Source organism: Pan troglodytes, chromosome 2 (assembly GCF_028858775.2).
Source record: "Pan troglodytes isolate AG18354 chromosome 2, NHGRI_mPanTro3-v2.0_pri, whole genome shotgun sequence".
NCBI lineage: Eukaryota > Metazoa > Chordata > Mammalia > Primates > Hominidae > Pan > Pan troglodytes.
In genome coordinates, this window is record NC_086015.1 from 189,780,496 (window position 1) to 189,802,934 (window position 22,439).

Below are 22,439 nucleotides of genomic sequence, written 5' to 3' on the forward strand. Positions count from 1 at the left end.
TTAGAATTTCTAACTTGGGTGGAGCTCAGGTAGCCTGGCCGGTGGTGAGGTGGAAGTGGGGAGGCAGCTGACATGTCACAAAGTGGCGCTCACATAGCATTTTATGTTCAACTGAGAAAACACCAATCATTCAGAGCAAAGGAAGGGAAGTGCTGACGGAAATTAGGGTGCCCTAGGCCCCATCCCCATGCACTCCAGGTCACCCTGTATGCCCGATTCCCTGCTTGGGTTCTCTGGTCAATAATTTTTCCCTGGACACTGAATAACAAAAGGACTTTGAACTACACTTCATTACATCAGAAAGTCACTGAACCTTGACCTGTTAGTTTTGGATTTTCTACAAAGAGATAATGCTGCCACCCCTCTTTACAATCTCCTCTTTACATGTCGTCTCTGTTGGTTTAAACTGTCCTTGGTAACCATTTCCTATCCCTTCTTAAATGTGACGTTCCCAAATTTCTTTTGGTTAAGTGTTGTATTCTCTGTTCACTTTTCAGAATATGCTGTGTTTTAGTATACAGTGAGTGGACATTGTTTTTTAGCAGTGATCAAATGACATAGGAACTATGAGAGGACCACTCCCTTCTTCAGGGCGTGACTGCCTGCCCTGGGCACTGCTGCCTTCTCCTAAACACTGCGGCCTGTTGCTGGGCACTGCTTCCTCGACCCGGGCACTGCCCGGCTACTGGACCCTGCCCTCTCCTGTCCCAGCTGAGGCCACGGAGCACCCAGGGCCATCCAGAGCTCTGTGCAGACTGTAGAGGAAGGCCTCTTTTCTCTGCTGTGTTACAAGCTGTCAACAGGCATCAAAACAGAGATACCTGAACTTCCTGGGGTCCTCTAGGGACAGTCTCTTCAGTTCTTATTTGTATGAGTTCAAAGTAGGGCTGAGCCAGAAGCCAAATCTAAGCAACACTCTTGTTCCCATTGATCACGGAGGCTCTGTTACCAGGCCAGGCCTGTTGGTCCTGACTCTCCAGCCCTACTGCAGGTGGTCTGTCCCACTAGTTCCCAGAGAGCAGCAGCACAGCTTGGAGGAGGCTGAGGCTCTGGGACTGCACAAAACATACTAGCTATCTATGCAACTCTGTCCTGTTCAATTCAGGAGCGGGAGCTGAAACTTTTAGAAGCTATGGGACACATATTGGAAAAGAAAAATCAAAGCTTGGCAGGGGGTGGTGGCTCACGCCTGTAATCCCACCATTTTGGGAGGCGGAGGTGGGCGGATCACTTGAGATCAGGAGATCCAGACAAGCCTGGCCAACACGGTGAAACCCCCTCACTACTAAAAATACAAAAAATTAGCTGGGCATGCTGCCGGGCACCTGTAATCCCAGCTACTTGGGAGGCTGAGGCAGGAGAATCACTTGAACCCGGGAGGCGGAGGTTGCAGTGAGACAAGCTTGCACCACTGCACTCCAGCCTTCCACTCCAACAAGAGTGAAACTCCATCTCAAAAAAGAAAGAAAGAAAAAAGAAAAATCAAAGCTTGTTGAGCAAGTGGCAAGGTTCAATATTTATGCAAATCTAAGGAATACAACAACATGTACATTGGCACGTCATTCACGATATGCTGAGTTAATATAAGTGATGACAGTCATATGTTCATAGACATACAATTTCAAATGCAAATTTTAGGATAGTCAGTTGAGGGTAGAAATTGTGAGATTTTTAAAAGAAAAATGCCTTTTTCATTTTATGTTGTTTCTCATCTGTGTCACTATGGTATGACTCTAGGTGATTTTGTAAGAGCCAACACTTGCACTGTTTTCTGAACAACTCCAGGCTTCTGTTTGGGGAAACCCACCCTGAGGGAGTGAAGCAGGAGTTGTCGCACTGTGAGGCACACGACACAGGGCAGGATTTGGATCCTGGTCAGAATTCTGCCTCTACCTCTTGCCAGCTGTGCAAATCCCTACACAGAAGTTGTGATATAAAAGATCAAGAGAGCAAGTTAGATGATGAGAGTTGTATATTTTTTCTTTTCTCTTCCTTCCTTCGTTTCTCTTTCCTTCCTTCCTTCCCTCTTCCTTCCTTTCTTCCCTCCCTCCCTCCCTCCCTTACTTCCTTCCTTCCCTCCCTCCCTCCCTTCCTTCCTTCCTTTCTTTTTCTTTCTTTTCTTTCTCTCTCTCCCTTCCCTTCCCTTCCCTTTTCTTTCCTTTTCTTTCCATGTTTTGCTACATTGCACAGGCTGGACTCAAACTCCTGGGCTCCTAGTAGTCTCATCAGCTACTAGATACTCCTAGAAGCTGGTGATACTATAGGCACATGCCATGACGCCAAGCTTGATAGGGATTCTTAATTGATTTTTCCCTTGGTCTGTATTTGATCTATTATTTGACCTGTTTTAAGTATTTTTCTTTTATTTAAATGACAATTTTTTCCTGTTTTTTCGAGTCAGGGTCTCACTCTGTCACGCAGGCTGGAGTGCAGTGGTACGATCATAGCTCACTGCAGCCGCAACCTCCTGGGCTGAAGCAATCCTTCCACCTTAGCCTCCAGTGTAGCTGGGAATGCAGGTGCATGCCACCATAACAGTTATCTTTTTTGTTTTTCCTAGAGACAGCATCTCACCATATTGGCGGGCTGTTCTCCAACTCCTAGGCTTAAGTGGTCCTCCCAACTTGGCTTCTCAAAGTGCTGGGATTATAGGTGTGAGCCACCACGCCCAGCCTCAATTATCTTTTTTTTTTTTTTTGAGATGGAGTCTCACTTTGTCACCTAGGCTGGAGTGCAGTGGCACAATCTCGGCTCACCACAACCTCCACCTATCAGGTTCAAGTGATTCTCCTGCCTCAGCCTCCCGAGTAGCTGGGATTACAGGCGCCCATCACCACTCCCAGCTAAGTTTTGTTTTTAGTAGAGACTGAGTTTCACCAGGTTGGCCAGGCTGGTCTCAAACTCCTGACCTCAGGCGATCCACCTGCCTTGGCCTCCCAAAGTGCTGGGATTACAGGCATGAGCCACCGTGCCTGGCAGTGACCATATTTTCAATTTAAAATTTCTGATTCTTTAAAAATCTGCTTTTCTCCACCTGTGCTTTGAGGTTTCAATGAATAACATGGCTGGATTTAATTTATTAGTTGGGCAGGCACCTAGCAGAGTGGTAATTGGAAGAAAGGATTTTAAAGGCCTTGAAAAAGGCTCCCTATAGAAAGGCCACCTGAGCATGGCATTCCTGTGGAAGGGCCCAGATGTGAGCAGCTCAAGAGCAGACTCCAGGTTCACAAGGATTTCTACCATTCCCTAAGCAAAGTCCATACTCCTACACCTCGACTTTGCCAACATATTCCTTCCAACCGATAGCCGTACTCCCATTTCTATCTATCCAAATCCTGCCCATCCTTCAGGGTCAAATTCAAAGTGTCCCCTGTCCACAACACCTTCTTCCCTCTCCCCCTGTCCACCCTCAGCTGGAAATGATCCACTCCCCCCACCCCACCCCGACTCTCCTGCAAATGCCTACAGCACTTGGTTCCTCTAACTTACTAGTTATGATTAATGACTGGCTATATGATTTACATGGCCCAATGCAAGATGAAAACCCAGGGCCCTTGCTAAAAATTCAGGCTGGTCAACATGGTGAACCCCTGTCTCTATTAAAAATACAAAAATTAGCCGGGCAGGGTGGCACATGCCTGTAGTCCCAGCTACTCAGGAGGCTGAGGCGGGAGAATTGTCTGAACCTGGGAGGCGGAGGTTGCAGTGAGCCGAGATCGCACCATTGCACTCTAGCCTGCGTAAAAGACCGAGACTCTGTCTTGAATAAAAAAAGAATTTCAAGACAGCCACAGCAGAACATTCCACAAGCACAGGGTCCTTTTAAGTGCAGGGCCCTGCACAAGACACACACCTGGAAAGCCAGCCCTGGTGATTATACTTGCAGACTCCAATGGGAAGCTGAAAGTCCACCGGGCAAACACAATCTTTTAAATGCCTACGGAATCCCCTCCCAGGGAAGCTTCTGAGCTGCTCGCCTCTCCTTCCTCAGCCCTGTTTCAGTGTCCCAGCACCTCTGTGCCTGCTTCTCCACCTTGCAGGAAACTTAGCTGTGTACTCGCATCCTGAGCCCCAACCAGCCACTCTGACCTATGCCTACTGCCTTATTCTCTTTGAGTCCTGTCTCATTGGGGTCCCTGAGTTGGCCGCTGTTCTTTGTAGCACAAAGAATGGGGAAAGATTGATCGGTTACTTTCCTACAATACCACTATCCCCCTTTTGTTCCGGTTCCTCTTGTTACAGGAAGTTGCCGACACACAACCCTCTCTTTGCCAGCCTGTTGATGGAAAAAGATGTGGCCTCTAGCACTGTTTACCTGTTATATTTCTACCGTCTGAGTAAGTGGTAATATAGCTGCTTACCTGATGCCAGGAATGCTAAGCATACCATATTATTTAATGCTCTCATTAGTCCTTTGAAGTATACATTGCTGCTATTCCTTTTACAGAAGGATAAAATGAGATGCAGTGAGTTAAGTAATTTGCCTGAGTTGATAAAGCTAAGGAACCCTTACTCTTAGCCACCAGGATATATCGCTTCTAGAGATAGGCCACTCGAAGGCAAAGACCGTATCTTGGTCTTTAGTGTTCCCTATATTGCCTCTTTATGCTCTCAGTCCTAGTGTATTATTAGAGCTATTAAGAACTCTCATTTATGGGCCAGGCGCGGTGGCTCATGCTAGTAATCCCAGCACTTTGGGAGGCCAAAGCGGGTGGATCACCTGAGGTCAGGAGTTCGAGAGCAGCCTGGCCAACATGGTGAAACCCCATCTCTACTAAAAATACAAAAATTAGCTGGGTGTGGTGGGCACCTGTAATCCCAGGTTCTCGGGAGCCTGAGGCAGGAGAATCGCATGAACCCAGAAGGTGGCGGTTATAGCAAGCCGAGATCGCGCCACTGCACTCCAGCCTGGGCGACAGAGTGAAACTCCACCCCAAAAAACAAAAAAAAAAGGACTCCCATTTATTGATACCTTACCCTGTGCCAGGCCCTATGCTGAGCATTTTGCAAATGTTATCTCACTAAATTTTCAGCTCATCTCTACTAGCCAGGTTTTACTGCCCGTATTTAACAGATGAAGAAACAAAGGCATAGCCAGACTTAATCTCTAGTTAGGTCACATAGCAAGTAAATAGTGGCACCAGGGTTTGGACTTGGGTCTATCCTGATTCTCCATGTAAGCTCCCTCATCAGGTTGCTCCCACACCCCTGCCTCCCACCCATCCAGCCTCTCTCCATCTTACCCTTACCTTCCTGCAAGTATCCATCCTCCCACGCCTCAGTCTCCATTAGAATCTGAATTCTGGCCGGGCGCGGTGGCTCACGCCTGTAATCCCAGCACTTTGGGAGGTCAAGGCAGGCAGATCACCTGACGTTAGGAGTTCGAGACCAGCCTGGCCAACATGGTGAAACCCCATCTCTACTAAAAATATCAAAAATCAGCCGAGCGTACTGGTGGGCACCTGTACTGTAATCCCAGCTACTCGAGGCTGAGACAGGAGAATCGCTTGAACCCAGGAGGTGGCGAGATTGTGCCACTGTACTCCAGCCTGGGTGACAAGAGCAAAACTCCATCTCAAAAAAAAAAAAACAAAACAAAAACGAAAGAATCTAAATTCTGGAGGCTGAATCTGTTGCTTAACCTACCAAATGATCTCGCTGCCTGTTGCATAATCCCAGCACAGACAGAAAACTGCCCACATTAGCTGCCCTGGCCCTGTGATCTGCACCCTCTCAATTTCAATTTGTCTCCTTTTACTATTCTAACAAGAGCATGAGAGGCAAAGACTGCCCATATCCTCAAGTGTATTCAAGAGATCAGACAACAAAGAGTGAAGAAATGCTACAGCCAAGAGCCATGCCAGATCCAAGCAGAGTAGGAGGCTTAGTCCCCTCTTACGGGTCTTCCATTAGCCTCATATATTTTCCCTCTCAACATTCAAGAAGTCTCATCAAGGTAGTCTATGGAGAAGAAGGACTTGTTTGTTGGTTTCATTGTTAATCTTTCTGAGGGTCCAGATATGCCTCTGAAAACCAAGAGAACCCCTCCTGTCCTGCCAGTAGCAGCTGGCTAATCTTCATCCTGTAATTGTTGAATTGTCCACATGTACACACATGTGCATGCACCAGATCACACCCACTCAGAGAGCTAAGAATTAATTTCACTCCTAATCACAGGATGATTCATCCTATTATTTAATCATTGGTGCTAGTCTTGCCTGGTCAATAGGATGATGATGTAGTCTCAAAACTAATTCACCAGAGAAGTATGTAAAGGAATAGGGATACTGGAGGCCAGAGAAGGAAAACAAGATACAGCACAGATGTCTCTAAATACCTGAAGCATAATATAGAGACCAGGGATTTAGTCTGTATAGTGTTTTAGTTCAGGTAACTCCTGAGGGCAGAATCTGGGTTTGTTGGTCAGGTTACAAGGCAGGCAGGGAAATCTCTTAGTAATCAGTGTGAAGCAACAATGGAATGGGCGGCAGGAGTGGGAGAGAGGCCCTCATATCTCCACAACCTCAAGCAGACACCAAACACTGGAAGGAAGCTCTGCATTGAGTGATGGGCTGGTCCAGAGCAACCCCGTCAGTGATCAGGTTTGGGGCCCAACTGTGCTGGGCAGGAGGCAGGTGCTGGAAATCAAGAGTAAATAAGGCATGGACACTGCTGTCATCTGGAGACCCTTCCACCTCAGGGACTGTGCTCCTCAGGCTGAGGGCAAGAACCACACACAGCTTACACTTCCCTCGTGTGTTCACAATAGTTGTATGGCATCAGACCCAACAGTGAACACCCAGAAGACAAGAATTATACCTTCCATTTGCATTTCCTTAGCACCTAGCACAATGTCCAAGAAACAGTTGTGAAGTTAAGGCATGTGTCCAGAGAATACCCAATATGTGTCCATAAATGGATCCACAGAATCTTCAATATTGACTCATTGTTGAAAGGACCCATTTTAATCCCAATAGCCTGCATGATGGATAAAGAAGTGCCTAAATGTAATAAGGTGCAATGAATTACTTGACTCCAGTGGCCTCTGTGTAACCTTCACTGGTAAGGCCATGGCTCTTCTGAAAATCTCCGTGACCAAGGACATCAGCAAGCATAGCACAGGGCTCATTAGAAGAAGATGATTTCACCTGCCATCTTCCTTCTTGTCCGAAGAGTGCCACTCACTCGCCTTGCTTTGAAGACATCAAAGTCTGGTGACAGAAACCAGCAGGAAAGATGGATGTGACTATCTGCATTGACTACCATTTTCCCTGAAAAACATCTGACTAGAAACAGTGTAATCATTTACCCTTTATTTACCTTCTAAACCTGAAATAGAGATAACTTTAAGACCGGCTGAGTCATTGCTAAAGTCAACAAGTCAAAGTGTTTTTTGGAAAAACTAAGATCCAGATATTTTCTACTGACTGAAATTATGGGCACAAACTAACTTTTAAATTATTTAATCGTTGACCAAACTCAATGCATTTTTCTATTCCTTTCTTTTTTATATTTTACATTTTTATTTTCATATCAACAAGATTGAGTTTGAATCAGTTTTCTTTTCTAATATAGCAACATGCAGCCATGTTTTCTTTTTTATTATGACTATACTTTAAGTTCTAGGGTGCATGTGCACAAGGTGCTGGTTAGTAACATATGTATACATGTGCCATGTCGGTGTGCTGCACCCGTTAACTCATCATCTACATTATGTATTTCTCCTAATGCTATCCCTCCCCCTCCCCCCACCCCACGACAGGCCCCGGTGCGTGATGTTCCCCACCCTGTGTCCAAGTGTCTTCATTGTTCAATTGTTCAATTCCCACCTATGAGTGAGAACATGCGGTGTTTGGTTTTCTGTCCTTGCAATAGTTTGCTCAGAATTATGGTTTCCAGCTTCATCTGTGTCCCTACAAAGGACATGAACTCATCCTTTTTTAATGCAGCCATGTTTTCTATTCTCAAGAATAATGATTTACTCAATTTAGTGTCTAGCAGGAGACTGCTGTCCAGCAGCCAACCTCCCCAGCTTTTCTTGGGCCCCTTATACTTTTGGTTTGGAGTTAATACAGAAATAAAGTGATTGGGCTAAATCCAGGCCCTTCCATTTTCTTGGCGTGTGATGTGGTCAAGTTCCAGAACCTCTCAGCCTTTTTTCCCTCTGTAAAGGAGGAAGGATAAGAATAGTTCAGCTCTCATGCCTTTTATGAATAAGTCAGTAACAGGAGCTATGATGATGCTGTTTTCCTGAGCAGGTGCTGTTCCAGGCCTGGAAAGCTCAAATCTCCCGATTTCTTTAACTGTGAAGTGATTCTCTTATAAGACAGAATGTTTAAGTGAGTGTCAAGGCCACACTAAACAGTATGTAGTAGTAAGTCTCCTTCCTATTGTACAAAAGAGAATGGAAGGTTTCCCATTGTTTCTTATGTGATGATGAAAAGTTTACTGCAAGGATTGCTGTGTTTTGGGGCCCATTGCACACATAGGATCACCAGCCCAAATGTTAAAAGAACTTCCCTTGAAAGAGAAAAAATATTTGATGAAGTAGAAACATTTTTTCTTTTTTGGAGACGGGGTCTTACTCTGTCACCCAGGCTGGAGTGCAATGGCGCGATCTTGGCTCACTGCAACCTCCACCTCCCGGATTCAAGCGATTCTTCTACCTCAGCCTCCCGAGTAGCTGGGATTACAGGTGCGCACCACTATGCCTGGCTAATTTTTGTGTTTTTACTAGAGATGGGGTTTCTTCATGTTGGCCAGGCTGGTCTCAAGCTCCTGACCTCAGTTGATCCACGCTCCTTGGCCTCCCAAAGTGCAGGGATTACAGGTGTGAGTCACCGCATCCAGCCAGAAACATTTTTTCTATCCTGGGTTTCGATTATGCCTCTTCCGCAGGGCAGGACAAAGGTGCAGCAAGAGAGGCCTAGAGCACAACATTTAAGAAGCAGCAACCCCAAGGGAGAGGCCTCCTTGAAATTTGCACCTTTACCCACTCCCTTGCCCTACTCTAGTCCACGCCTTACTCTTCCCTTTATATGTTCTCAAATGCAATTTCCTTTCTGGGGTTTGGATTTGCAGAGCTAGGTCCTGCTTATCAGGGCAGTGTTGGAGGAAGGCTTGCAGAGCCCTTTTTCCACCCCAAAAGATGGAGCCATTACTTATGGTCATTTTTGCCACGCTGCGGTTGGGCCCACATCTCCCAACTTTGGTGCTGAGTACAAGGGGCTCTTCCTAATTATGGGTTGATGACTTCCAGGGTGCTTGGTGCTAAGTTACTTTCACAAGAAACCAGATGGGTCCTTGGACAAAGGTAATTTGCTTTCATTCACTGGTGCTTTACATTGGCAAAGTAAATCCCAACCTGTCTCCACAGGAAAATATGATAATTTGTATAATAATATTATGATAATTTCATATATTAACATAAAGTTCTTTGCTGATCAGGCATTGCCAGACTAAATGAGTCAAGATGAGCTCCTCCAGAGCATGTGGTTCTCATTACTCTGTGTCCAGGCATCTGATAACACAGATAGTAGGTGCTCAATAAATGTTTGTTCATTGAACATATGAATGAAGAAACACCCAGTCTTTGAGTGAAATTCATACCCAGTCTATCAGGGCCTAGGCCCTTTAAGTACCAGAAAGGGCAGAGCCATGAACCTGACCTAATGATTTAAAAACCAACCACTGCTATTTCCTCCCTACAGAAACCAGTTGTCCTTCTGGCTTTTGCTGACAGGCACTTTTTCATCTTCTGTTTTGTGAGAGGCTGGTTTCTAGCTATCACCTTAGCTCTTGCTGCCTGACGGGATATTTCATATCTTTCTATATCTATCCTCTCCCTCCTATACTCACATCCACTAATGGAACCAACCTCTGAGAAACTCTGACCCTGAGCTTATGGCGATCTTTCTTGTTGTGGCTCCTGGCCTGCAACTATAAACACTGAATTCTGCCTTGGAATAGTTTAAATACAACACCTGCCCTAGTGGCTCCCTGGCAAAGAGTCCTTTTGACAAATTCAGGAACCCTGGTGCCATCCTTAGCTGCTGCTCTAGTTTGGATGTTTGTCCCCCCACGTCTCATGTTGAAATGTAATCCCCAATGTTGGAGGTGGGGCCTAATGGGAGGTGTTTGGGTCATGGAGACAGATCCCTCATGAAGGGCTTGGTGCCATCCTGGTGGTAATGAATGAATTCCTGCTATATTATTTTCCGTGAGAGCTGGTTGTTAAAAAAAGAAAGAAAGAAAGAAAAAGCCAGGCATCTCTCCTCTCTCTCACCAAGAGCTTGCGCACGCCAGCTCTTCTTTGCCTTCCGCCATGAGTGGAAGCAGCCTATAGCCCTCACCAGAAGCAGATGCTGGTGTCATGCTTCTTGTACAGCCTGCAGAACCATGAGCCAAATAAACCTCTTTTCTTTATAAATTACCCAGCCTCAGGTTTTCCTTTATAGAAACACAGATGGACTAAGACAGCTGCCATCTTGAGATTTCTGCCATCAGCCACACAAGGGTTGCACCCAGCAAGCACTGCCCGGCACCCTGCTGCCATCTCCTGGAGATTGTTGATCCTCTCCTGCTCCTTAGACTGTTGGGCCTGCTCTCCTTGACCAGTTCTAACAAGCCCTTGATATCCTCAATACACTATCAGCCATCATAGTGTGAATGGAATGAGGATTATTTTATTGCTGTGATGTGAGCCTCATAGAAAAATGCACAGAAAAGTAACTAAAATAATGCAGCAAAGGACCAGAAAATGGAGGAAATGCTTATCTCCTACTGATATGCAAAGAAGCTGGAGCCAGTTGGATCAAACTGACCCAAGATTATTCATGCGTATATGTATTCAGCACGTGAAGATCACTCATGAGTCCCACATACATTTGGCAAGTGAGAATCTTTTAAAGTTTAAAACTGGTGTCATCAGGCACAGGGAACTATCCATTGGCACTAATGCTACAGCCATCTTGGAAAACATACCAAAATATCATCTATTTTCTTCCTCATTTCCAGTAAGTAAATGGCAACATTTCTTTCTAAGGAAACTGAAAAAATCTAAGGGATCATTTTACTCAGCTTGATACCAAAGTTATTTTAGTTTATAAGTATTAAACATATGGAGTAGCTGTGATAAAAGCAAAGATATTCATAAATTACATTTTAAAAAAAGAATTCTGATAGTGTTCACATATCTAAGTTCCCACAAAAGTCAGCATGAAAGCAGTAGCAGAGGAAAAGAGAAAACAGCTGAGCTGACATCACACAACAGCTAAATGGAAGGGGGATAAATTGGCATAGCCAAATAGACTATTTGACTATAGAAATTAAGAGCTTTAAAAATGTGCAAATCATTAGAATCAATAATTTTACCTCTAAAAATCTATCCTGAAAAAAAGAATCAAAAGCCAAAGATTCCTAAATAAAAAAGTGTGTTTTTTTTGTTTTTGTTTTTGTTTTGAGACAGAGTCTCACTCTGTTGCCCAAGCTGGAGTGCGGTGGCACAATCTCCCCTCACTGCAACCTCTGCCTCCCGGGTTCAAGTGATTCTCCTGCCTCAGCCTCCCAAGTAGCTGAGATTACAGGCGTCCAGCACCACGCCCAGCTAATTTTTTGTATTTTTAGTAGAGATGGGGTTTCACCATGTTGGCCAGGATGCTCTCTATCTGTTGACCTCATGATCCACCTGCCTTGGCCTCCCAAAGTGCTGGGATTACAGGTGTAAGCCACCGTGCCTGGCCTGTAAACATGTTTTTAAGTCTACTTAATGACATAGGAAAATATTCAAGTTAAAGCAATAGGTGAAAAAATTTTAACAGCTGTATATGCAGTATAATCAAAATTATATTAAAATATTATTTTACATAGAAAAAAAGAAAAGATATAAATGCACCAAAACATTAACACTGTTTATCTCTGCATGATGAGATTGTGAATGATTTCTTTTTTGAGACAGAGTCTCATTCTGTTGGCTGGGCTGGAGTGCAGTGGCACTATCATAGCTCACTGCAGCCATAGCCTACTCCAGGGCTTATGCTATCATCCTGCCTTCATAGTTGGGATTACAGGTGTGTGCCACCTTACCACACTTTATTCAATTTTTTTTTTTTTTTTTTGAGTCGGAGTCCCACTCCGTTGCCAGGCTGGAGTGCAGTGGTGCAATCTTGGCTCACTGCAACCTCCACCTCCTGGGTTCAAGTGATTCTCCTGTCTTGGCCTCCCGAGTAGGTGGGACTACAGGCGCACGCCACCACGCCCAGCTAATTTTTGTATTTTTAGAAGAGACGGGGTTTCACTGTGTTGGCCAGGCTGGGCTCAATCTCTTGGCCTCGTGATCTGCCCACCTCAGCCTCCCAAAGTGCTGGGATTACAGGTGTGAGCCACCGTGCCCAGCCCTTCAATATTTTTAAAAATTATATAAAGAAAAGCATAGCTTCCACACACAGTTCAGGAGTCAGGGCCCTGAGTGAAATGGAGTATAAGGTGATGGAAGATTGCCCCTGGCTTTGAGGATCATCTTGCTGGATGACCAGAGTTTGTTTTGCATCTGGAAGAAACATGTTCCCCCTCTTGGAGAGAACCTGGAGTCCTGGCCACACCTTCTGAGCTTCTGTCATTAAGATTCGGTGTGGTGTGTGAGCAGCTGGGAGTAAATGTGAAAACAGTCCTGCCAACTACCTTCTCTGCCCCATCACCACTCACTTCACCTCCCTCACCCTGATCCTCCCCCTAGAAAATCAATATTAAGCTTCCCTTTGGAGGGGCCCCTCTTCTTTCTTTTTTTTTTTAACCAGTTTTTTTTCTCTGAAGCAATATCAAACATTAGAACAAATTCACCCACACACAATGATGGCCTCTAAATATTTGAAGACCATGTTGGTCTCCATGAGAGGGCTTCTTTGCTTCAGACTAAACCAAACCAGGTCCTTGTGTGATATTTCCCAAGCCTCTCTTTATCCTGCCAACCCTCCTTGGATGTCACAGTTGGAATTGTCAAGGGTCACTTAACTGGCAGTGCCTGGAGTCAACACTGGCCCTCTGTTCTGGCCAGAAAGACACACTGTAATTCTGCTGAGTCTGCAAAGAATGTTCAAGGGGTATTTGTGTCCATAGCTGCTCGTGCAGCATCTCAGCCTGCAGTGTCAGACTCAAACCCAGAGCTATGTCAAATGAGCAGCTGTTAGATCAGGACTCCCCTCTGCTGCCCTTGTGCACTGGCAGGGGCACTAGGTTACTAGTGCTAGGAGACTCTGGTCAGTGCCCATCTGTGCTGTCACATGCAGGGCCCTGGCAGTGAGGTCTGGAGAAGGAAGAGAAGGGGCAGGGAACCCCACACGTTTTGCTAGTCATTTCCCACCGTGGTCCTGCCACGGGAACCCCCTTCTTCCACCTCCATTCCCCACTTTAGGCAGAAACATCTCTCATCCTTTCTTCTTTTCTCCAAGAATCTTCCCCCAAAATCTTGGCATCTCCTATACACATCTGTACCTTTGCTATATCTGTGGGCCTTGTTCTCCCTGTAGGACTCCTCTTGGAAAGCTAACTCCCCCTGACATTGGAGAATTTTATCAAATTGCTGAGTATCCTCCCTTCCCTCTCACAGACCCCATGGCATGCTCACATCACAGTAGAAGACGTTTCCTCTGCTGCCAAACCCATGGCACTCTGAGGCTCACTGTGTGCACCTCATTCCCTCAGCTGTCTTCTCTTTGCTGCTATTACCATGTTCCAAGCAGACTTTGGAGCATCTCCCCCACAGCAGCATGGACTTTGGCAGATTTCTTGGGGACCAGCGATGTCCTAACCTGTTTGCTTTTCCAAGGCTGATGTTTGCAGGGTGTTTTTTTTTTCTTTTGAACCAAAGCAGAAATCATCCTGTATCCTTATGCAATTCTTCCGGCAGGCTCCAACAGATAAATAAAGCCCACCACCCTCCATGGGTCTACCTTTCCCAGCAGAGCACCTGGGTTGGTCCCGAAGCCTCCAACCACCTGCACGCCTGCCAGGGCCTCTCTGGGGCAGCCATGAAGTCCCTCGTCCTGCTCCTTTGTCTTGCTCAGCTCTGGGGCTGCCACTCAGCCCCACGTGGCCTAGGGCTGATTTATAGACAACCGAACTGCGATGATCCAGAAACTGAGGAAGCAGCTCTGGTGGCTATAGACTACATCAATCAAAACCATCCTTGGGGATACAAACACACCTTGAACCAGATTGATGAAGTAAAGGTGTGGCCTCGGGTAAGTGGACCTGCTGTGTATGAGCTGAAATAATGTGTACGTGGAGCTCAGTCAGGTGCCTCAAAAAATCACCATCACCCAGTGCAAATGAAACCACAGAGGAGTAAATTCTCTGATTTCTTCCCAGGAGTGAGGGAAGGGGCAGGCAGAGGGCAAGAGAGGAGACATTCTGTACGGCAGTCATGGGTGTCAGGAGGGAGCTGGGTGGGGTGTGGGGTGGTGTGCGGAAGAAAAAGTGCTTCAAATGGTAGTTTGCAGATCACAGACGGAAAGTGTAACTTGCTGGAAAAACTAGGACCCAAGAGACCAGCTCCTAGTTGCCAAGTTACCACTGGCTGAAAATCACGTATCTGTCTTTGGTTTGGTTTCTCTCTAACAAAGACTGAGAATGAATAAAACTAGCATCTGGCAGATGCCTACTATATGCCAGGCCCATTCACATAGATTATCTCATTTACTCTTTCCCGGTCCTGCCTCCTGGTGCTGTGTGATACATATATTGTTCTCGTCTTACCCAAGAGGAGACCAAGACTCTGTTGTGTGTGTGTGTGCGGTTGTTTTGTTTTTGTTTTGTTTTGTTTTGTTTTGGTCCAAAATCATATAATTACTAAGTCTTCAGGCTGGGATTTGATTCCATATCTGTGTTCCTTCTTCTACACAAACTGCCTCCCAAAGAGAGTTACCCACATCCCAGAGAGAAGTCTTGGCATAAACACAATTCACCTCCTCACACACTAGACAGGAAACCAACGCAGCTTGAAGCCAGTGACAAGAAAAATCAAGCTGGAAATATGCCTCGGGGATCAGTCAAGAGATTTGGAGAGGTGGAAAGAAGCTGTCTGTCTACTGCCTGTTTTGAAATTAGATTTATTTCTGATTAAGGACAATTCTTTCAGCAAATATGTATTACAAGCCTTCCTTGGACAAGAACCAGAGATATTAGGATGAACCATATAAAACTGCCATTTTTCTATATCAAAAGCAACCAAATATTGGCCGTTTTAATGGTTCAACCTAATACGGTGGTGAAAAAGGCATAATATGTGCCCACAAGAGCTTACAACCTAGGTTGGAAAATAAGGTCAACAACAGGAAGCCTGGACCGACTGACGACTGCCATCCGTCTCACAAAGAGACAACATATTTGAAATCAGGATTGCTCCGGATGGATTTTAAGAGTGCTGCAGCCATATTAAAGCACAATGGTGGTTAGGAGGAAACGCTGATCAAGTCACGGGAAATGAACACGCAACACGCACATCTGAGGGAAAAGGTAATCATGAATGGGCATTGTGACTTTTACTAAAGGCAGAGCTTCAGAGTTGGTTTCCTTGAGAAACCCAGGTGTACCCGGTTCCTGTTCGCCAGAGCTGTGAACGCTTTCAGGCAGTCACTCTGGGCACACCTGGACATCATAAAATGCGGAGCTTCTCCCAGGGGAGGGGATGCGGCGGCTTCAGGTACTAGTGAGTCAGGCAGAACCAATGAGAGGCAAGCAGAGCTGGGCTGAGAGGAGAAAAGGCATACTTGTACCTTCTGGATTTTTCAGGCTTCGAAGACAAGATACAGAAACAGGTGAACTGACAAGAATATCTCCAAGGATTGTTGCAAGCTCCCTCGTGTCTACACTAGTGACATCCAGTTTCCTTGTCAGAGGGAGACATGCCCTTCCCCATTATCGCCAGCAGGGGGAAGTAGAGAGCAGCATCGTTGCATGCCGGCACCTGCTGCACAAGCCAAGACAAAGGAAAAGCCAAGGACAACAGCAGCAAAAACCTCTAGGAGGGAAAAGAAAATGGAGGAAGGAAGGAAAGCAAATAATGAAAAGGAAGAAAGAAAGAAGGAGAGGGAGGGATAGAGGAGATTAAAAAAAAAGACAGTAAGATATTACCCTACACCACCTTATTTTGCAGCTTGTCTGAGAAAAATCCAAACCTGCATTTTCCAAAGCACTGCTTGAAGAGTGAAATCTTAAAAATAATAAATAAATAATAAATACAAATAAGTGTTAACACCCATTTGTAGTTTTCAAATAGAGCTCAGAGTGAGGGCTGTGGCTCCATCGACTTGTTCAAGCCCAGGACCCCGTCTGCTTTGCGAGCATCATCTGGTGCTTCCTTAATCAACAGACGAAGACCAGACAAGCCCTGGTCATTGTCCTGCCCACAGGCCAGTTCAGAGCTAGACGGAGTTGCAGACTGACAGTAAGAATGACATTTCCCTCACCTCTCCAAAAGGGGGGTGCGCTCAAGCCCAATGAGGGCGCATACCGTGGACCGCACCACAGGATCAGGGGAATAGGTTGCTCACGGCTTCACTCTTTGTCTCCACAGCAGCCCTCCGGAGAGCTGTTTGAGATTGAAATAGACACCCTGGAAACCACCTGCCATGTGCTGGACCCCACCCCTGTGGCAAGATGCAGCGTGAGGCAGCTGAAGGAGCATGTGAGTACCCTTCTTAGGATGACTGTAGGTGGCCCTTCGGCCAGCTCCACCGATTCACCCAGCGTCTCAGCCTGCCTTCTTGGCTAGCCAGGGTGCAGTTTCTAAAATCGCCATTTGTGGCCGAGCGCAGTGGCTCATGCCTATAATCTCAGCACGTTGGGAGGCTGAGGCAAGTGGATCGCCTGAGGTCAGGAGTTCAAGACCAGCCTGGCCAGTATGGTGAAACCCCATCTCTACTAAAAATACAAAAATTAGCTGGACGTGGTGACGGGCACCTGTAAATCCCAGCTCCTCGGGAGGCTGAGGCAGGAGAATCGCTTGAACCCGGGAGGTGGAGGTTGCAGTGAGCCAAGATCCTGCCATTGCACTCCAGCCTGGGCAACAACAGTGAATCTCTATCTCGAAATAATAATAATCATCATCATCATAAATAAAATTGCCATTTGATGCCACTTGCCCTGGGGCTGATTTTTACAAGCGTTTAACTATATCATTGTATCCCTGAAAGCAGAGAGTGCCATGTTTCAGTATTACCCAGCGAAGGCGATTTTGCAAGGGTCACCTTTGACAGCCGTGCCTGGAGGGAGCCTGCCCGGGGTGCGAAGGGGAAGGGCAGCCATCCTCACGTGGGTTTCTTTCTCCAGGCTGTCGAAGGAGACTGTGATTTCCAGCTGTTGAAACTAGATGGCAAGTTTTCCGTGGTATACGCAAAATGTGATTCCAGTCCAGGTACAGATGACTATTCTTATTCTCATTTTTTCCTTGTAGAGAAAGTGGGGAAGGGATCTGAATAATTTTCAACTTAAGTAGTTCTAGCAGCTTTGTCGGTGAGGAAAAGGAGAAGCCAAATTTCCTGGGTTCTGGGATTTTTAAAATTGTGTTTTAAGAAGCTACTCTTGGCCTGGTGCGGCGGCTCACGCCTGTAATCCACCCACCCGAGGCAGGTGGATCACCTGAAGTCAGAAGTTCGAGACCAGCCTGGCTAACATAGTGAAACCCCCATCTCTACTAAAAATACAAAAATGTGGTGGTGCTCGCCTGTAATCCCAGCTACTAGGGAGGCTGAGGCAGGAGAATCGCTTGAATCTGGGAGGCAGAGGTGGCAGTGGGCCGAGATCGCGCCACTGCACTCCAGCCTGAGTGACACAGAGTGAGACCCTGTCTCAAAAAAATAAGAAGTTATTCTTACTGGAAGTGAAAATTGCCTCGTGATGATAAGAGCTCCTGCAGAAATGTCAGCATAGCAAGAGCCTTTTGAAGGTTTAGTAAGAAGCAGAGAAAGTGCCTGAAGCTATTTGGGGCATGCCTTAGCCCTTGCTAACGCAGCAGAGCTGGGGCCATGCCAGGGAGAATGGCTGCCCACATCCTGGTTTCCTCTCTCCGAGCAGACTCAGCCGAGGACGTGCGCAAGGTGTGCCAAGACTGCCCCCTGCTGGCCCCGCTGAACGACACCAGGGTGGTGCACGCCGCGAAAGCTGCCCTGGCCGCCTTCAACGCTCAGAACAACGGCTCCAATTTTCAGCTGGAGGAAATTTCCCGGGCTCAGCTTGTGGTAAAGACTGAGATTCTTTTGACAGGTTGGGCAGTTCGGTGGCACTTCGGGAATGTACTGTACGTGGTGGAGCGGGAGGCATGGAAGAACAGGCGCAGGGGCAGCGATGAGAAAGCAAGGAGAGGGTTGTTTGGAAAGAGAAGAAAGCATCCTAAGGGGGTATGAGGTTCCTGAGTGTCATGAGGACCCCAACACCCTCAGCGCCTCCCCCATGCTGAGCCACTGTAACGTCCAGCAGCCACAGCTGCCGGCAGGTACATCCCCACTCCCTCCGTTCCAGCTAAAACCAAAGCTCAGTGTCAGCTGGTAGAGGTGCCCACGTCGGCCAGAAGCACTCACTGTAAATTTGCTGGGCTCCAGTATCACCCATCTCCGCTGAACATCTGCCACAGACTCGTAATTAATACTCACTTGTGCTGACAAGCTTATAATGGCAAGATCTTAAAATGCCTTTCGAGTCACTGGAGAAAACATCTCATTGTACTGTGGGTGGTTTAGCACATTGGAATGCAACAGAATTCAAATGTTTAAGAAAATGTATTCTGGATATCAGCCATGGCCATACTTGGAAATACGCTAGTATAGACGGCAATTCTATTAATCAGAATATGTGATTCTCAGAACATCCCCACCCCAGACTACACCAAATAACAGATATTTTATTGTGTCCCTATGCTCCAACTACTTTAAGAAAGAAAAGCTCAAGTGATATCTTCCATACTTTCATCTAAATCTTTTCATTTGAGCCTGCTCTATGAAACAGGTGGAAGAGGTATTAATCTCTTCACTTTCCCACCCTATCTTGGAATAACCTGAACCTTGGGTCTCAAGTGCAGCCCAAGAGTGAGGGCTGGGGGGAGGCAGGGTTCCTACTCCTATCAGTCTAAGGCTGGCCTTCTGATTCCTGTTTCCTATCTGCAAACTCACCTCCACCCTGAAGGACCGGTGATGGATACTTGCCCCTCCTACAAGGAAGACACAACCCCTACCTCTAAAGCACAAGCACTTGAGAACACAACCCCATAGCAACTGCCCTATGTAAGCCATTGAGGGACATGTCTTCTGGGCCGATGCATGGTCTGCATGAATGGTGCTCCCCGAAGGAGGCTACTTCCCGCTCTCCTTCTCTGCCCTTTTCATTGTAAGTCATCTTTCCTCAAGAGCATTTTCATGTACTCTTCTCAGCCCCTCCCACCTTCTACCTATGTGGAGTTTACAGTGTCTGGCACTGACTGTGTTGCTAAAGAGGCCACAGAGGCAGCCAAGTGTAACCTGCTGGCAGAAAAGGTGAGTGGGCCGGGACCTTGGGGTGTTACCACTCGGACAGAGCTGTTTGTGGAACAGAACATCCTTGGATAGTTTGTATCTTGGGGCTGCAGACAGAGAATAACAGTGCAAATCCCCTCTCCCTGTGGATCATGGCAAGCCTTCTTTTAGGGTGTCACTTCATCCCTTTAAGAGCTGTCATCAAATCATCTCACCCACTGGAAGCACATGGAGTTAGGAGAAAGAGAGAGGCTATTTGCTAATGAAGCCAAGTCACGCCCACCCACTGGGAATGTGAAGTGCACATTTTCTAGACATATAACTCTGATACGAAAGCTTTCAAGTCCTTGAGCTGATAATGTACACTTCTAGGATTTTAGTCTAAAGAAGTCATCAGTGGCCGGGCATGATGGCTCATGCCTGTAATTCCAGCACTTTGGGAGGCCAAGACGGGCGGATCGGGAGGTCAGGAGATCGAGACCATCCTGGCTAACATGGTGAAACCCCGTCTCTACTAAAAATACAAAAAAATTAGCCGGGCTTGGTGGTGAGCGCCTGTAGTCCCAGCTACTCGGGAGGCTGAGGCAGGAGAATGGTGTGAACCCAGGAGGCAGAGGTTGCAGTAAACTAAGATCGTGCCGCTGCACTCCAGCCTGGGCAACAGAGTGAGACTCTGTCTCAAAAAAAAGAAAAAGAAAAAGAAAAAGAATTCATCAGTGACATTTGACAGAATATATCTATAAAAATGATTTATTATAGATATAAAGAGACCAAAAAAGAGAGATCTGTATGTCCAACAGGAAGGTGTCATTGAATAATTCATGCACATCAGTAAATAGAAAATTGTGCAGACACTAAAAATTGTGTTTTCAAGGAATAATGAATGATATGAGAAAATGCTATTATGGCAAGTGAAAACACACAGGATACAACATCGTATAGTCACAATGATCTCAATTTTTAAATCATATTTAATAGTATTTTAAAATAAGAAAGAAATGCATCAATGTTAACAGTCCTTCTTTCTAGGCCACCACCAGAAAGGGATTATGGGTAATCTCTCTCACTCTCAAAGTATTTCTGTATTTCCATGTTATATATAGAATCATATACCTCCCACAAGCAGAAACTATAACTTTAAGAAAAATGGTTTTTCAAACTAATTTAAGGTTGGAGTGTCAATGAAATTGGGGGGGATCCATTTTTGAAATTAGTTAAAATAACTCCTCTTTCTCTGTGGGCAGCAATATGGCTTTTGTAAGGCAACACTCAGTGAGAAGCTTGGTGGGGCAGAGGTTGCAGTGACCTGCACGGTGTTCCAAACACAGGTAACAGCTCCGGGAATATTCTTGCCTACACCTTCAGAATACAATGACCCCTTCACATTTATGCAGTGCAGTAGTGATGACAGGACATTTGCTCTCCCGTGCTTCTGAACCTCACAGTATGAAATAACACTGGGGTATGCGGAATCATCAACAAATGGAAGGATATTTTAGCTATGCCTTTCCCTCCCACGAACTAGTAACTACAGGGAAGAACCATCTTACTGTGTAGTTGACAAAGCCACCTTTTTATTTGTGGGAGGTGGGAGTGGTTTTCTGAGTTGCAGAGACCAGGTGGCCAGATCTACCTGTTAGCTCCCAGTGGCTGCAGCTTCAGATGACAAAGAGGGTGGCACTGCTGGGCAAGGGTGAGCCATAGGTGGGGTGCTTTTACTCATTGGACATGTGTGTGTAAGTCCACCACCACAAAGACAATCCTGGTGAGGCCGGGGCCAACATAGGCCAGTCACCCCTCCTTGTAACCTTGATGACAATCCCTTGTACTTAGGTAGGTCCTTTCTTGCTAGACTCTTTGCAAATAAAAATGTATAATGTGAGGAAATTGGGTGCCAGTGCCACCTGGGCCTGTGGGTTGTCTTGCCTGGGAGGAGGAAGCAAACTAACTGAAGGAAATGGTCCTTTTTCCAGCCCGTGACCTCACAGCCCCAACCAGAATGTGCCAATGAAACAGTCCCCACCCCCGTGGTGGACCCAGATGCACCTCCGTCCCCTCCACTTGGCGCACCTGGACTCCCTCCAGCTGGCTCACCCCCAGACTCCCATGTGTTACTGGCAGCTCCCCCAGGACACCAGTTGCACTGGGCACACTACGACCTGCGCCACACCTTCATGGGTGTGGTCTCATTGGGGTCACCCTCAGGAGAAGCGTCGCACCCCCGGAAAACACGCACAGTGGTGCAGCCTAGTGTTGGTGCTGCTGCTGGGCCAGTGGTTCCTCCATGTCCGGGGAGGATCAGACACTTCAAGGTCTAGGCTAGACATGGCAGAGATGAGGAGGTTTGGCACAGAAAACATAGCCACCATTTTGTCCAAGCCTGGGCATGGGTGGGGGGCCTTGTCTGCTGGCCACGCAAGTGTCACATGTGATCTACATTAATATCAAGTCTTGACTCCCTACTTCCCGTCATTCCTCACAGGACAGAAGCAGAGTGGGTGGTGGTTATGTTTGACAGAAGGCATTAGGTTGACAACTTGTCATGATTTTGATGGTAAGCCACCATGATTGTGTTCTCTGCCTCTGGTTGACCTTACAAAAACCATTGGAACTGTGACTTTGAAAGGTGCTCTTGCTAAGCTTATATGTGCCTGTTAATGAAAGTGCCTGAAAGACCTTCCTTAATAAAGAAGGTTCTAAGCTGAATGTGGTCATGCTTATTGCGACTTCATCCCAGCTGCCCTCACATGCATAGCCTTTTACCCCAACAACCACACAGTGTCCCGAATCAAAATCAAAGTGAAAAGAGAACCAAAAGAGAACAAAAACCTGCTGTATTGCCAGATACAGGAAAAAGTGAGACTAGGATCTTTCCACAACCCATAAGATATGACCATTTCTTTTTTTTTTTTTTGTCTGAGACGGAGTCTCACTCTGTCA

At 46.3% G+C, this 22,439-nt stretch overlaps 1 protein-coding gene and 1 long non-coding RNA gene across 3 annotated transcripts in view; one reads left to right on the top strand and one right to left on the bottom strand.

Moving 5' to 3' along the window:
- Positions 1–6,173: 6,173 nt before the first annotated feature.
- LOC107970865 (uncharacterized) overlaps positions 6,174–22,439 on the bottom strand; it is a 41,426-nt gene continuing 25,160 nt past the window's right edge. The window contains exon 3 of the long non-coding RNA XR_008547183.2: positions 6,174–7,211. This is a non-coding gene — a long non-coding RNA (uncharacterized LOC107970865). The remainder of the gene's footprint in view (positions 7,212–22,439) is intronic.
- On the top strand, positions 13,920–22,205 carry AHSG (alpha 2-HS glycoprotein). Of its 2 annotated transcripts, none has more exons than XM_009446926.5 (7): positions 13,920–14,237; positions 16,574–16,681; positions 17,326–17,410; positions 18,070–18,233; positions 19,419–19,520; positions 20,744–20,827; positions 21,473–22,205. In XM_009446926.5, exons 1-7 carry the CDS (start codon positions 14,025–14,027, stop codon positions 21,815–21,817), a joined length of 1,101 nt encoding a protein of 366 aa, XP_009445201.3. In that variant the 5' UTR covers positions 13,920–14,024; the 3' UTR covers positions 21,818–22,205.